This window comes from Colossoma macropomum, unplaced genomic scaffold (genome assembly GCF_904425465.1).
Source record: "Colossoma macropomum unplaced genomic scaffold, Colossoma_macropomum, whole genome shotgun sequence".
NCBI lineage: Eukaryota > Metazoa > Chordata > Actinopteri > Characiformes > Serrasalmidae > Colossoma > Colossoma macropomum.
The window spans coordinates 12951180-12967436 of record NW_023494809.1 but is presented as its reverse complement, the minus strand read 5'-3'; the positions used below and the strand labels follow the sequence as shown (position 1 = coordinate 12967436).

The 16257-nt window shown below is 36.5% G+C and overlaps 1 protein-coding gene across 5 annotated transcripts in view; it reads left to right on the top strand.

Moving 5' to 3' along the window:
- Nucleotides 1-16257, top strand: part of arhgef1b (Rho guanine nucleotide exchange factor (GEF) 1b) — a 61303-nt gene that overhangs the window by 34020 nt on the left and 11026 nt on the right. For 2 of the 5 annotated variants that reach the window (XM_036558509.1, XM_036558508.1), the window contains exons 9-25: nt 622-651; nt 2900-2999; nt 3601-3688; nt 4785-4808; nt 5497-5694; nt 6125-6266; nt 9995-10150; nt 11243-11433; nt 11719-11865; nt 12455-12537; nt 12738-12863; nt 13351-13465; nt 13844-13944; nt 14560-14634; nt 14716-14791; nt 15899-16066; nt 16161-16248. In XM_036558509.1, the coding sequence (XP_036414402.1) occupies nt 622-651; nt 2900-2999; nt 3601-3688; nt 4785-4808; nt 5497-5694; nt 6125-6266; nt 9995-10150; nt 11243-11433; nt 11719-11865; nt 12455-12537; nt 12738-12863; nt 13351-13465; nt 13844-13944; nt 14560-14634; nt 14716-14791; nt 15899-16066; nt 16161-16248 (1908 nt within the window). Of the gene's footprint in view, nt 1-209; nt 538-621; nt 652-2899; nt 3000-3600; nt 3689-4784; nt 4809-5496; nt 5695-6124; nt 6267-9994; nt 10151-11242; nt 11434-11718; nt 11866-12454; nt 12538-12737; nt 12864-13350; nt 13466-13843; nt 13945-14559; nt 14635-14715; nt 14792-15898; nt 16067-16160; nt 16249-16257 lie in introns of those variants that run through there. The other 3 variants (XM_036558512.1, XM_036558510.1, XM_036558511.1) reach the window with 3 other exon arrangements.

The following is a 16257-nucleotide window of genomic DNA, read 5'->3' as shown; positions in this document are numbered from 1 at the left end:
CTACATCTGAATTCTCGAGGGAGGAGCAGACTTCTTGATTGGCTGAGCTCCGGGGATTCCCTGTCAAGCCCCACCTATCATTTGTGGTCATAGAAAACATAAGGATCCAATTTCCATGTTCTTGCAGGCCTGTTGCATCAGACAAAAACACTGTTAAATAGTCGCTTCCACTGCTGCACTGCTTTGTTTGCTTTGTGGATCCTGCCGGATGACAGCTTCAGTGCTTTAGTGGAAATATTGAGTCTTTCAGAGTAGTTCTAAGAAAAGTTTGCAAAAGTTACTTTTACTTGGGCAGAGTAGATAGGTATTACATTTTGGAAGTTTTATCCAAAACTTTTAATGCAGTTACAGGTTTTTTAGTTTTTAGGTTTCTTTTTTTTTTTGGTTTGCAATTCTCAGAATATGTTCATTAGTTTGAGCTCTGAACACAATATCACTACAGTCAGGTCAGGTTTGCATCAGGAAAAGCATAGTCATTTCAAGTTTCATCGTCCAAAAACAGCATTAAAACAAGAGGGTAAAAATGTTACTTAAACGGTGAGAATTGCAAACGACTTACCAGTTTTATTGCTTTATTGTTTGAACACAATCCTTGTCTAATTTCTCCTGTTTTGTTTCCAGCCCCACTATTGTTGCAGACGAAGATAAATGGTGAGTTCTGTTCTTTTTCTTTCTGCTTAAAAACTGCTAGACATGCTCTGTTGCTTTTAAATGTGTATATTGTGTGCAGTAAGATGCAATTCCTTTAGGTCTTACCATGCTTTCCAAAAAATGATTTTCTCATCACAATCTCATGTTTGCTGATTTTTTTTTATAGCAAAACCCCACAATAGAAGGAGATCAAAGCCAAACTGAAAGAATAACACTGAAAGAATCTTTGTAATTTTAGGGCGGGCCTGATTATTCTAGTAAAATTGATGGAATATAATAAATCTGCAATGATTAATTAAAGATTTGAATCATGATAATGCAGATTTCCCACTAGTATCTCTTGCAGTAAAAAAAAAAACAGCCTGATGATGGACACATCGTATGCCACAGTTTTATGTGTTTTAAGTTTTTAATTGGCTTCTTTTTTTCCACTGAAGTATTTTAGAACTTTTGAAAGGTGATGCATGGCATATTATTGTTCAGTTAAGCCCATTTGTATTGGTTAGCATTTACAAAAATAATCAGTAGTTTATTCAGTTGGTAATATAATTGATAGTGACAGCACTTGTCTTTCTCAATATTTCGCTTCATTCTAGTTGCAAATGAACAGTTACAGGCATTGTTTGGGCCATTTGATCATGCTTCAGTTTCAGTTGTTCAGAAACTAATTCATGTCTATAAATGAATTGCATTTGGTTCTTTCTCTCTTTTTCTGTCTCTGTTCTTTTATCTTCTCTGCTAGAAACTTTCCAACTTTCCTTTTCCTCATGTTTTTTTTTTCACATCTACCTCATGTCCTCTCATCAACATGAACACTTGAGCTAGAACAATAGCCATAACTGTTTGATTCAAATCAATTGTCATAATAATAATCAGTTTTATTCAGTAATAAACTACACATTATAGTTAGAAGTACTGTAAATTAGAAACAACAAAGTCTTTGAGATGTTTTATTCAGTATTTTAAGTTATTTGGAAACATTAAATGCAGACTCATATACTGTATTAATGTATTAATAGTTATTTTTTTTTACGTGTTTCAAGATTTGATCACCACCTGTCAGTCAATTTCATATATATATATATATATATATATATATATATATATATATATATATATATATATATATATATATATATATATATAAATTGATAGATCGATAGGTAGATAGATAGATGGATAGATAGATTGGTGGATAGATATTATAACATTTATTCCTGATAATACAATTCTCACCATCATTATAGACTCGACAGCTCTGTTTATCTTTCTGGACACATTCTTAATTTGTTAATGAAAGCTATATGGAATTGTCAAGTTGCATCATAATAGACCAATGTACACATTTAGTGCTTACAGACTTTTGAATGGTTGTGATTCAGAACTTTTGAACGGTAGAGTAGGTGATTGCCTTGAAATTAGGGATGAGTTTATTATTTGAGAACGGAGAGGACTAAGAAGATGAAACTGATCAGGAAGGTCAATATACAACAGTTTTGCCAATGTATTAGCTATAATTCATCAGTTATTTCAGTTCAAAGGTGTACAATGAAGGAAATACTAAGCAGAGTGCTGCATTACAGATCTGCACACACATGAAATTAAAGCCTGAACCACACCCATACCCACGACTTTGAGACCATATCCACCAGGCTCGAGTGTTACTGCTAAATTTGAAGCCCAGCCCAGATTCACTTGCTCTGTGGCAGAATGGCTTCATACATGGTCAGTATTTCACTAAAGTGACGATGTGCCAGTCTTCCTGCTATTAGAGTTCGAAATACTATCACAAGCTCAACAGCAGAGTTCTTTTGTTTCAGTTCTGGCGCTGTTTGCTGATTTTCCTGCCAAAACAAAACTAGTTCAATTCATTTGTTAATTGCCAGATTTAGTGGGTGTGCTTCAGCAGGGAAATCTCTCTTTATTACATCTGTGGTGAACAGTTAGCAAGACTGTTAGTAAGACTTTGTTGTACACATAGACTATAATAAAAAGTGCACAAAATTGATATAGATTTGGTCCTTTTAATAGAAATAAATTTACTACATAACAAACCAAGCATTTAAAAAAAATAAAAATAAAAAAAAACAAGCTCGATCCCATGTTCTATGTGAAAAATTGGTCCGAAACTCAGGACCCAGCTCAGTTGAGTAGCAGACTTCCATGCCGTTTGGAATTTGAGTGAAAAAAGATAATAAAAGCGTCTTAAAGCGATAATAATTTTCTTTTACTGCTTTTCTCTCTTTAGCTCAGCCATCTTTGGTGCAGTGGTTGTCTACATGAAGTATCTGGGAGTTAAAACTAGAGCTCCCGACAGTAAGAAGTCCAAAGGGTTCTTCAAGTGGAAGGTACAAAAAGCATAAGTCTCTGCAGACTTTTTAGATGGAAAGTAGGGCTGCACAATATGGATAAAATACTCTTTTTACGATTGAGTTGCTGCAAATTAGGATTGTGGTATGCTTTGTGATATATTTCTAATGCACTGATGAATCAATTATGTAGCATGGTTAAGGGTTAGCATGTAAAATGATTTACCTTTGGTGGATCACATGAATACCTTGACTCTTCCTTGAAACACCCCCAAAAAAACTCATCTGGAACTGCCCTTGGTCAAGATGCTCAAAGCACACAGTTAAAAAGCATTGGTTTGGTTTACATATTGCAACCTTTTGTGAAAACAATCAAAGGCTATAATTAAAAGTTATCCCACTACTATATAAATGCTATGACATGATTATTTGTAGACTTCGAACTTACTTTTACAAACTGCACATTCAGTTTTTAACGTATCTCATGCTACATGTAAATTTGCTTTCAAATTTGAAGAAATGTGTAGCGATACAGTATATAATATGTACTTATATATTTCTAATTCATTTTGATCTGCTGCCAGTGGCATGTTAAATGTGGCTATGAGAATGTATTTGTATTTGTGTTTGTGTTTTTTAGTATGCAAAGAAAGAGGAAACCAAGACCAAAGGACGCAGTGTTATACCTAACATCCTCAATGAGGCAGGCCGACGGATAGTGGGAAGCAGTAAGTAGCCCCCCTTTCATACCTTGCAAGTAGTTCTGCAAACTTTGTAGATTTTGGACTACAGTCTATAGAACCTAGAATTCTTTATCCTGCATTAATTGGACTACTGAAGCCATGTATTTTAAGCAACATTATCAAACATATCTAATGGTTTGGTGTCCAAATGTTGCTTCTTCTTAGTTTTGTACCAGAGATACGAGACTAAGGCTCAGCCTTAGACTAAGGTTGATAACAATTAATACAAGCTTGTGCCCCACCAATTAACATCAGGCAGACTTCTTGCCTAAATCATTGTGAGCATAACGTCATCTCAACTAAACTAGCTTATGTTGTCTCTGACACTGTATGACATACTGATATCTATACAAATGGACAAATGTTCGCTGAATAGTTAAAAACAAATGCAGTGACCATCTTATAGCCTTGACGTACCCTCATATTTGAAAAATGACACATTCTATACAAAGACTGTGTACATTTATTTTTTTATGTAATATTTCACATAATTTGCATTACTACATCCAGTAAAACAGGATTCATTGTTCTGTTTTGGAATCCTGGAATTCATGGGATTTGACCTTACAATCTGGTAACACTTGAGAGAAGCCTTAGCTATGACATGGGAGTCTGTCACTTTTTTTACTAAACGTTTATTAAAAGATGATGTAGCCCACAAAATGCTCACAAAAGCTTATCTTGACATAATGTATTGTCATAACAGCATATCTCGTCCCTTATGTTCACCTGATGATCTGAATGATGTTGCTGTAGTTGTTACTGTTTTCTCAGTTAGGATTAGTAGATCATCCAACTCAAAATTTAAATAAAATATCTGTAATCTGTAGTAGGGTGCAGCACTTCGTGTGCGGGGGGCCGTGATAACTTATACTGCGACATGGACTCATTAACCCAGTTTCAGTAAACCTATAATACAGGATCTGTTTCATGTGTTGTCCAGTCTTAGTGGTTTTAATCAGTGCCTAAGACGTTTTCATTAATCATGTTTAGCATAAGGATCATGATGAGGATAATGGTGATGGTTGAGGTGTTGCAGATTTTTAAAGGAAATATTTGTTGCCATGTTTTCCTCTTGCAGATGAGGCAAAACCAGCCAATGAAGGTACTTTGGTCTGCTCTCTCTGTGTAGGACCCCCTTTTCTTAGATGGTGTACCCATTACTAATCAAATCAGTGCATGTGTGCATGTTCAGAATTAAGCACAGGAAGGGTGTTGGGCTGTATTATTGAGTTAAAAATTGTGTGTGTATATATATATATATATACACATGTCAAGATATATATATATATATATATATATATATATATATATATATATGTATATATGTATATATATATATATATATATATTTCTCACTTCAGTGTGTGTATATTTATTTATATATATATACATATATATATATATATATATATATATACACATACTGAAGTTAGAAATTTTGTAGAAGTACAGTTACAATGAAACAGTGTAGATATAAGATGGAAATTAGTTGGTATCAGCAGACCTAAATCATTAATTGCCAAAGTTTGATGAACCTTTTGCTTTATTACTAAAATCTCCCTTCAGAGAATGACTAATGCTGTTAGCACCTGATTTCACCGTAATTTTTTCCTTCGGTTTGTGTATTTACTCTTTATTCACCTGTACCCACCTCTTTCTCCTGACGACCTTTTTTTGTCTCCTTGTTTCGTTATCTCAGACTAAGGCATGTGCATGCTGAAGTAATGTAAATGCAACTACATTCTCATTCTGCTCTTAAAGTAGTACTAAATTATTACCCTCTCTATCAGGTGACAAGACCAATGAGCGGAAAGGTTCTGGACCTGCCTCAACGCATCGTGTCTCCAATTCTGAAGGTAGCTCCACATCCATTCGCAAACAGGTTGTGGCAGGGCCAGGGACAATTCAAGGGACAGAGGGCATTGATGCGCAACTCAGCAACATTATCATAATCCCAAGTGCCACCCAGTCCACCCAGAGTGATACGGGTAAGAACAAGGAAATCGCTTTTGGCAAGTTGAGGCTTGAAAAGGAAAATGATGTATTTTAATACAATACAGTCTCTTGGATTTTTTTTTATAGTAATACATGAGTTAGTGTGTAAGTGTCACTAATCTACCATTCCTGTTGCAAGAGATAGCCAACAACCACCTACTTTGACAGGAAGGTGCAACTTTACTGACAAACTGACTAGCATGAATTATAGTGGTTATCAATGATTATCCTTTCTTTTTTTTTGTTTATATTATTATTTATTTTTGTAAAGCAGTCACTATATATCAAAGAAAGGGAATCCCAACTTTCTTTCTGGTGTATATATGTGCATGTGTGTGTGCGTGTGTGTGTTAAGAGGTTTAAGCAGGAAAGAAATGTAAAAGTACCATTGCTGATAGATTTATACATGGTTTTCTCCCTCAGCTTTGACTCCTAGCTGTTCTGACCCAACGTTTTTGTGTGATGCGGGCGATATTTCTCCCATAAGTAACAACACTGGCCTCTCTCTCTCGGAATCATATTCTGCTAATGACATCCCTACGGAGGACAGCCATGAAAAAGACAGGTGAGAGGAGATTTGTTGGAAAGAAGACTGAGCCTCCTGGCACAGCCTTTAAGGCCTTTACACACCAAAAGCATTTTTTTAATCTCTTTTTAGATGTAAATTTAATCAAACACTCTGTGTTCTTTAATTCTGTTCAGTTTTTTGACAACTTGCATAGACCGTATTAGCTCACTTGACCAATCATTATTTTCTTTGGCATTGACATGGTAACATTAAAGATAATGAATCAGTTGAAGTCCAGGAAAATGTGCTTTTTGACAAACATCAAAAGAATTTATTGGTCCTCTCTTCTGTCATATGTGAGGATATCATCCCTAACAATAAGTTATGGACAACAGAGAGTATGTATTGAAATTATGAAGCTCTTTGTAAAGATTCAATTTTTGTATAAGCTGGTGATAAACTTCTCATCAGCATTAGTACTTTTTTGTGCGGACTTCTTGGACACTTTCAGAAATTTTGGGGCGGATTTACTAAGAGAGATGCTAATTACAGACAGTCTACCCACAATTTGCATCAGTTGTGGCGGCCAATTTACTGGTTTATCTACTAAGAACCTCCATGCAAATGAACACAGGCACAACTTCGTAATTACATGGCTCATGTGCTTTTTGTATGTAAGCCCATTTCGGTCATGTAGGAGGAAAAAAAATTTGTCAGGTTCAAAATATGACTCATTTGGTGAAAATAATGACTTAAACAACCAAAGAGTTCAATATGTACTTTTAATCATTCAGAAAATAAAAAATGTCAGATCATTGAGGCAAACCTACTCTTTGGTAAGTGTAAAATATAATTTTACAACACTTTTTTTTTTTACTTTAAATTAATTTAAGAATAACATACCATGGAAGACATTTCTGAGTGTTTTTTTTTATAAATAAATATGTGTTTCTTATACGGTACACAGTCAGTATTTACTATCTGCTTTGGAGTAAGTGGTTCATTAAAAATCTCCTTCCAGTATTTTGTACTTTAAGAGGGAAACTGTATCATAAATGCATATGAGGAGTGCAAAAGGGCAGCAATCCTTTGATCTTTTTATGGTCATTTTGTCACATAAGCCATTTTTTAACACCGAACAAAAAGGAGTTTGCAACAGAAAACCTTAGTAAATCTGCCCCTTTGTCAATTTTATTGGTTTCTTTTGCTGTGCATGAATCTTATGAACATAGTTTTTGTGTGAAAAATGATTTTGCATTTTGTATGTATTCGCATTGAATTTGGTGTGTATTGGCCTTCAGACCTAAAACAGACTTAAATCTAAAGACAGACAAGAAAATTACGTGGGAAAATATCTCAGTATTTGAATAAAAGGAGAATGAGCAGCACAAGTACTGTGCTTAAGGCACTGCAGTGATAAAGAAGAAGCTGACGTTTTGGACTGTGTTGCGACTGAGGAGCGTGGTAAAACTCCATCAGTGCTGTGTCCCTGCTGTGACTGAGGGAGCGTGGTAAAACTCCATCAGTACTGTGACTGAGGGAGCGTGGTAAAACTCCATCAGCACTGTGTCCCTGCTGTGCTCTTGCTGCTTCTGCCGTCAGTGCTAGCTATCCTCCCTGTGGACAGCAACAACCGATTTGTCACACTTCAACACTGTTCGTGCCTACTTCCTGTTCCCTCCCCTACTGCAAAGTCCCTTTGTTGTTGAACTCTATTCTTTTTTCTATTCCTTCTTCTTTATTACTCTTCATGTCATTGTTCCACTTTTTTCATGTGATTTAGGTACGGTTGTATTTGCGGCCTGCCTGGAGTATTTGTTCTTCTTGTCATTTTCCTTTATAGTTTCTGTGCTTTAATTTGAACTTAATTGGAAGGAAATATTCTTTGTTTCTTTTGTTTCTTCATGTTATTCAAGTATTTTGAAGATAAATTGACTACAGAGAGAAGCATTTGCCGCTGCTTAAGGCTTTTTTCCCTTATGTTTGCACAGCTTTGTTGTATGTGCAATACTTGGACAACTTGGGCTATTTGCGCGTTCACTGACAATGTCTTCAGCTAGTGGGCTCACCAAAACGTGTTCAGTGTGTGCCCCTTGTATGCTGGTTGTCTGGTTCATTTAGAAGAGTTACCCTCTTCATTTCTGGTTGCTTCGTTGTTGCCTTTGTTGCTTTGCTTTCTTTGGATGCAAGAATGTTGCTGAGGGTTCGGGTGGTTGTACTGTAGGTTAGGTGTGGGGAAAGTATCGGTCGTGTCTTTGTCCGTGAGAACTGTTTTTGCTTGTTCTGTAATTCTGTAATTCCCGTATTTTACAGACGGAAGACAAGGTGGGTCTTCACGACTGAGACATGGATATTCTGCCAGCTTCAGCCTGCTACTGATTTCATATACACTCTCATACCAAACACAGATAAATATATACCCGACACTTATGTTGTGGTTAATTATTAGCTTGCATATTTTTTCAACACTTGTTTTAAAATTACTCAGAGCTCCTTCTTTGTGTTATATTTTAGATGTATCTGTAAACCTTGTTTGAAACCTAATGTGGAGCAGATAAGAAACTGCTGAATCTTCTGACAGTGTTGATATTATTTGCCAGTTAAGGCTGACTTTAATTGGTGAAACTTTAATGCAGCAAGTTGCAAATTGCATGCAACATTATTTCTGTACAACTTGATGATAACATCAAGCACTTAAAAAAATAATGTGATAAGTGTGATTAGCAAGATTATAGCATCTTTGTATTGTGTGTCAAGCACTCACAACCCAGAAGTGACCACAGGCGCCAGCTTCACACACTTACATACATGGGACATACAATTGCGATTCTGAGAGACGTACAATGCCACTGACAAAAGCTTGCACGCAAAATAATGAGATGCAGACTTGATCTTAAAATATACACAAAATCCAACTGGCCCATCTGAAACTGGAAATTAAGTCCCCTAAATTACTTGTGTAACTCACTTTTCATGTGTGCTCTTTAATGAATTTACATTTATAGGATGACATAAGATTACAGCTTACGAATATGACACATTGTACATTTTAGCTTAAATCTAATTCCAAAGCATTACATTTTACAACACAAAGTTGTAAACATGTTTTAAGAGAGTGGCTGGAGGCTTTGCATTGTACAAAACAAGTGAAATTTACTTGCTTACTTACATGAAACTAAAGTTGCATGTTTCACCATGTAAAGCCTGTCTAAGACTTCATATAGTATACTTGGTATACACATAATTGCTCCATGGCTAAGTAAGGTTAATTGTTGTTTGGGCTTGTGGTTGTGAAGTGATTTAGGCATGTTCAAGTAGAACAATAGAAGCCATGTTGTTGTGTTTACTGTGCGTGAGATTGGAAACTCAAAGGAGCCCAATTAACTCTCATTAATGTTTCATAACTTGAGTGCTGTGGCGCTCAAGTGCACTGAAATGTGGCTAATTGCTTCTTTTGATGCTAATACTTCAGAGAGAGAAGTAGCTGTTTTGCTGATATTTAGCTCAGAGGGTTTTCTAATAGGCTTGCTCAGAGTAAACTAAGGCTGTGGGAAATTGCTGGTTTGATCACATTTTGTCTCAAACTTCTCTTAAACACTTTCTTCATATTTCCTTTACTCTCTTAATTTCATCAACGTTTTCATCCTTCTTCTGACATTGCCTCTTTGGTTGATGTCCATCCATATCTCTCCGCTGTCCATCCATATCTGTCCTTTTTTCTTTTCTCTCTCACTACTCCTTTTGCACCCTCTCCTCTCCTCCTCCCTTCCCTGGTGTGTATTCAGGAGCGTGCGACGCAGTGAGAGTCTGTGTGTGGAGCGGCGTCACTCTCGTCGTGGTGGCTCTGCCCGGGCCAAACAGTCTCGCTCCCGTAGTGACGTGGACCTCCAGTCAACTGCCACCTCCCACCCCCCTCCATCCCCCCTCCTTCACCCTGTCTTGTAAGACTGCATGAAAACACATGATCACATAGAAACACACACATTTAGGCTTCAGCGATCCTGCTTCCAACACAAACGCATCCCACATGATTAAAGGTGTTCGGATTCTGTCCAGGTACACCACTCGCATTGACCAGGGACAGGCACAAGCAATCAATTATCAAACCAAAAATCTGTTATGTATATGTCACCACCTGTTCAATCAGCACAATACTACTCGAGATTCTTGCATTTTGCATTGTCTGAGACCACAGACAGAAAACTAAAATCCCAGTGCATATCTCAACAGAGTTACAATCCATGGTATGGCAATGCTGCTAGGCTTTAGTAGGTTTCATTGCTCAACATGACAAAGAACTGTCTACTTTGACAGGAAGGGCCATTTGACTAATATGCAAAATGGCTAACCACAAACCATTGTTTTAGTGTAAAATACACGGGCAGGTTATTGTAAAAACGGTGCTACATCAAAAACAAGCTCATGTTAAACTAAATGGTGTGCCTGTCGACAAACATACAGGGGTCTAGTTTACCTTCAGCTAACTGCCTCAGACTGCTTGAATAATTGTTAAAAGATGAGATGCTGTGACTTTGAAAAATTGCTACAGGTTAATTGTTGCCAAGATGTGCAGAGGAACCTAATATTTCAGAAAGTTTACAGTGGCATACAGTCACCTGTATGGAGTTATGATCATCACTTGAGATGCGTTTTGCAATATGAAGCGGTCTTGATGTCAATTTTATTATAACTTTGTTACTAATGATGTACATCTTTCTCAGTCGTTATAAGAATCACTTACAGCTCTGTCCATCATTGATACATACTCTGTTAGTCATTAACTGCAAAGGTAAAGACATATACACATTCATAAACATCTGAGTCTTGACACTCTGGGAGGATGCAGCACAGCAGGGATTCAGTGCCTGAAACTTAACTGTATAGTGGTGAGTGAGTTAGGTTCAGCTTTGAGAGATGCAAGTGAACAATGAGAAGTTGGATTTGTCTCTTTTTCCCATGCTGTGACCTTTAGCTTGCTAATTTCTACCTCTTCTTGTGTTTTTCTGGGAATGTTTTCTTTTGACTGTCTCCAGTCCGGATGTAGCAAGCCTACCTGAAGGCACCCTTACAGCATCCACCTCAGGCCCCTTACCTCAGCAGGAGGAAGTGGAGCCCCGCCTGTTGGAACTCGAGCAGGACCCCCCCAACTGGAGAGAGCTTGCTTCCAGTGATGTTCTGAGCAAACTCAGCAAGAAAGAGATGAAGAGACAGGAAGTCATCAACGGTAAGTGTCCAAGCAGGTAACTGCTGAAAGAGAAGCTTGTAGTTCATGTGTTTATTGAGTGAAAGCTGTGGTCACAGTTTATGCCTATTAAATGATTGGGATGGTTACATTTTTCATTTTGGTCAGAGTGTCCCTTTAAGATTAACTCTTTGTTAAAGGAGTTTTTTTACATTTGATACTTAATATAATTACACATAGCCATACTTTGACACTAGTAATTGCGGTATTTGCAGTAATTCAGTATTTCTTCTGTTCTCTCTTTATCTCTCCCTATCCGTCTGTCAGAGTTGTTTGCAACAGAGCATGCCCACGTGCGCATGCTGAGCGTGCTACAGACAGTGTTCTATCGTCCAATGGAACGGGAGGCGATCATGTCTGTTACTGAACTGGATGCCATTTTCCCCAGCTTGGATGATATAATTGACTTGCACTGTAAGTCATTCCTGCAGTCACTGTGTCTGTCAGTACTTTTTCTTTGGTTAACTAAAATAAGAGAAAAACAATTATTTGGCCAGAGAAATTCTATTAATGAATTAATCAATTACAGATTTATCACTATTAGAAAAAACACAGTGAGGCAACACAGATATTCATTTGTTTCATATGATAAAGAATGCAGCACTCAAAAATGAGGATTGTTGTGGGTTTTTGCATGCATATTTAAAATAAATAAAACATGTAAAATGCATCCAAATACAGTGTTTCCCACACATAGGCTCCCAGTTATATTTTGTCCAATTTTAACAACATCCAGTTTCCATTTTGTCCTATTTTAAGAGAACATCAGTCGTTATCTATGTGGTTAGCAAAGAGATGAGGTGCTTCACATCTAAAAACAAAAATGATGTAAGGGTTAACATTCCCTTATTTAAAACCGTATTCAGTTTTTCAAATAAGTAAACAAATTTTATTGAGCGATATTTTCAGATGTTGTACTTTTTAACTCCTTTAAATTGTTTTTCCTGACATCTTCATATCATTTGTGCCCTAATCTAAAGCTTATTGGGAATTTTTCTCCTAGATGCCTTCTACGAGAACCTGAAGAAGCTGCGGCAGGAGGATGGGTTTGTGGTCAAAACCATCAGCACACCTCTCCTCAACAGAGTGAGTCTTCTGTCAACATGAGATTTAAGATGCATACTCAGAATGAAGTACATAGATGTATATGTTGTTTTGTAATGTACTTTTTTAAAAGGAAATTGTAGATTTTATATTTGTTATATTTTTATATATATTTTTTAATGTCTTTGGCGGTACCTGACATGACATACAGTGAGTTGTGATCTCTCTTTTATTCATTTTAGTTTAATGGATCTGAGGGTGAGTGGTTCCAGAAGCTAGCAGCTCGTTTCTGTAGTCACCAGTCCTGGGCTCTGGATCAAATCAAAAGCAAACAGAAGAAAGATCCTCGCTTTAATGTCTTCATACTGGTACACATACAAATGAGTCCACTTTATACATAACCTTCCAGAAATAATGTTTGTTTTTTCTGTCCGCAAGAATTCGTCGTATTTTTAGTGATGGGAAAATAGCACCATCACGTTTTTCTCATAATTGGACTAGATACATGCACAGTTAATATCAATATCATAGTTAAAGTTAATATCCCTTGTCACTACACAGAACACAAGAAGATGCGTTCCCAAAGAGCCTGAAATAATAAGGAGATTTTGGAGGCCATAAAGTTTGGCTAAGATTGAGATGTGCACTAGTTCAGTTCTATAAATATCAAATATAGTAGCTTTGCTGAAATGGTTTGAGTTTGAAAACACTGCAAGCTACATGTCTAGTTTGATTTTTTTTTTTTCAGCTCTGCACCTCCAGTGTGTGAGAATACAGTCCATGCCTTGTAGTACTTCTGTTTTTGGTGCTACTATACCAGTCCTTGTGTCTCTGGTAACATTTCTGTGCTTCTAGGATGCAGAGAGCAAGCCTCAGTGCAGGAGACTACAGCTGAAGGATATCATTCCCATTGAGATGCAAAGACTGACAAAGTACCCCCTGCTGTTGGAGAACATTGCCAAGAGCACAGGTAAGTTATTTGTTTAGATAAAAAGCTATTTTTTTCAGATGTGTTCTTCTTAGTCTTCTTCATTATTATTATTATTATTATTATTATTATAACTGCAGTGTTAGCAACTTTGTGTATATGACTGTAGTGAAAATTGCAGTTGACATTACTCATTTAGGCGTTATTTGCATAGTTACATTACTTTAGATTATGTTACTTAGATGCTAGTTGACCTCAAAACGTGATCCTGAAATAATGTCAGAGACTACCATGTTTTGTGCATTTTTTTTATTTTGGGAAAAGAAGATTTCAGTGTTTGTTTGTTTTTTTCTTTCTTTCTGAGAAGTATATCATTTGCTGAGATACAGAGTTAACTTACTTGGTGTTTGTTTCTTACAGAGGACAATGCAGAGAGAGAGAATATCCAGCAGGCGGCTGAGTGTTGCCGTAAAATCCTAAACCATGTCAATGAAGAGGTGAAATACATGGAGAATTTGCTGGTGAGTAAAATGTATTTTAAGTATTTCTTTGACCATGACTGTTTTTCATTGTTTAAGTTTTGCTGAATTTTAATTTTTACAAAAAAAAATTCATTTAAATGTTAAGGGCTGTTTTAGAAGCCAAAAAATATGTCATGGCCCTTAACTTGACCACTTATTAGTGCTTCTGTAGTGATACCGTAGCTACATTAGTACGCATCATACTTCAAACAACACCACTGGAGAAGTTGTGAGGATTCCAGTAAATGGATAAGTGACATTTTTGGCATCTTTTCTTTTGCTTTTGCAACAGCCTTGAATTATTGAGCTATTTTCTGCAGTTAGCCACTCTCATCAGCAGGTGGGGCTGTCAGATACCAAAAAAGAAAAAAAAAAATCATATGAATGTCGCACCACTGCACTGTATGATTAATGAAAAGGTTCATACTTTTGAGTCAAAATAATTTATTGTAAATAATCTAAATATCTCAACGTGTATTTTTGAGTTTTTCTGTCTTGTAATTCTTAATATGTCACTTATTTTCATCTGTTCTTTTATTTGTTGCTTCTTTAATGTCTGTTCCCTCACCTGATTCACATACCATAACCCTCTCTTTTTTCCTTAATTGTTGTTAGACTTTAAAAGACTACCAGCGCAGGTTGGATACTTCAGGACTGAAGCCCAGCAACGAGCTCTACCTTGAGTATAAGGTAAGACAACTGTGTCTCATGTCTTCTGTCAGAATGTAAATGTAGATAAGTGAACTTAAGTGATCTGTCACTTTCTTTTAGAATTTTGACCTTACCACAAGGAATATGCTTTACGAGGGGCCACTGTCCTGGAGAGTGACTAAGGAAAAGGCTATAGGTAACTTCTATTGGTGCTATGCTGCTATTTTAAGTGAAGGACACTTTGCCATCTTTTTAAATTTTTACTTTCACTTTTCAGTCAAATAAAAAATACCTGCAGGGGTTTTGTTAACATATTACTTTAGATATCTTACACCCTTTAGCTTCATGTTCATCAAAGTGTCTTCCTTTGAATAAAGAGTTGATTTTGCCTAAGTAATGATTTGAAAGTTTGCTGATCAATACTGATATTGAAACAAAGGGGGATAAATGCATGGGGTCTAGCTTTTTTCGAAGTTGTGCCTTTTGTTTTACCAGTTTTGCCAAACAAAGATGCACACTGTCATTGATGTAAAGCACTGCTCTTATGAAACATCAAAAACTACTATTTGACTCTTAATGGAATCTCCTTTTGACAGATTTAGTTTGTTAGTTAGGTCTGCAGGAAGTTACAAGTTCAATCCAAAACAGCAAGATCTAAAATAGGCCCTGACCGATATATCGCTTGGCTGATAACACCCGATATTGATGATATCAGCCACTTTAGATCTCCAGACAACAGGGCAAAATCTTAAACAGCTGTGCCACTATATGACAATAATATGGCATAAACACAGGCTGATATGGTGAATTTGAACACAAAACACAATTATGCTTATTATAACAAAAGCATGTAAAATGGATCCAAACCAAATCTTTAGCATAACAGTGGCATACTTTTTATAAAGAGAATTAGTGGGAAAAAAAGGAAAAATAACATAACAAATTATCGCAGCACAATAGGTGGGAACTACTCTTGATGGGTGGAACTACCCAGAAACACAGTGAGTTTCTGTTGTGTAAGTTTAAGAAATGTAACAATTGAGAACTGACAATCATATCAGTCAGTAAAGCACTGTCTAACTAAAGCTACTGGAGTATAAAATGGTAATATGTAATATAAATATAAAATTTTAGGTATTATTACTAAAAGTATTATTATTGGCGATTGGAATTTTTAACCTTTTAAAATTGGTATTGGCCACAAAATTATCATATCTATTTTATTGTTTAATTAGGAATCACTGTTTTTGGGCCTATGAGAACACATAACCACCCTGTATTGTGTGTATGTGTGTGTGTGTAGATGTGCAGGGTGTGCTGCTGGGAGACTTGCTGGTTTTGCTGCAGAAGCAGGATGATAAGATGCTGTTGAAATGCCAGAGTAAAAGCATCATTGCTGCTCAGGAGGGCAAACAGATGCTGAGCCCCATCATCAAGCTGGATTCTGCTTTCCTTCGTGAAGTGGCCACAGGTGCGTGGTAGTGATTCCACAGGTTGGATTAAGGAAAAAGTGTTTAGTGTTGTGTGTAGAGTATCACACGGAAATGTTTTTCTCTCTATATCAGATCGCAAAGCTTTCTATGTTATTTTCACCTGGGACAGTGGAGCACAGATCTATGAACTCGTGGCCCAGTCTGTCGGGGAGAGGAAAGCGTGAGTGTA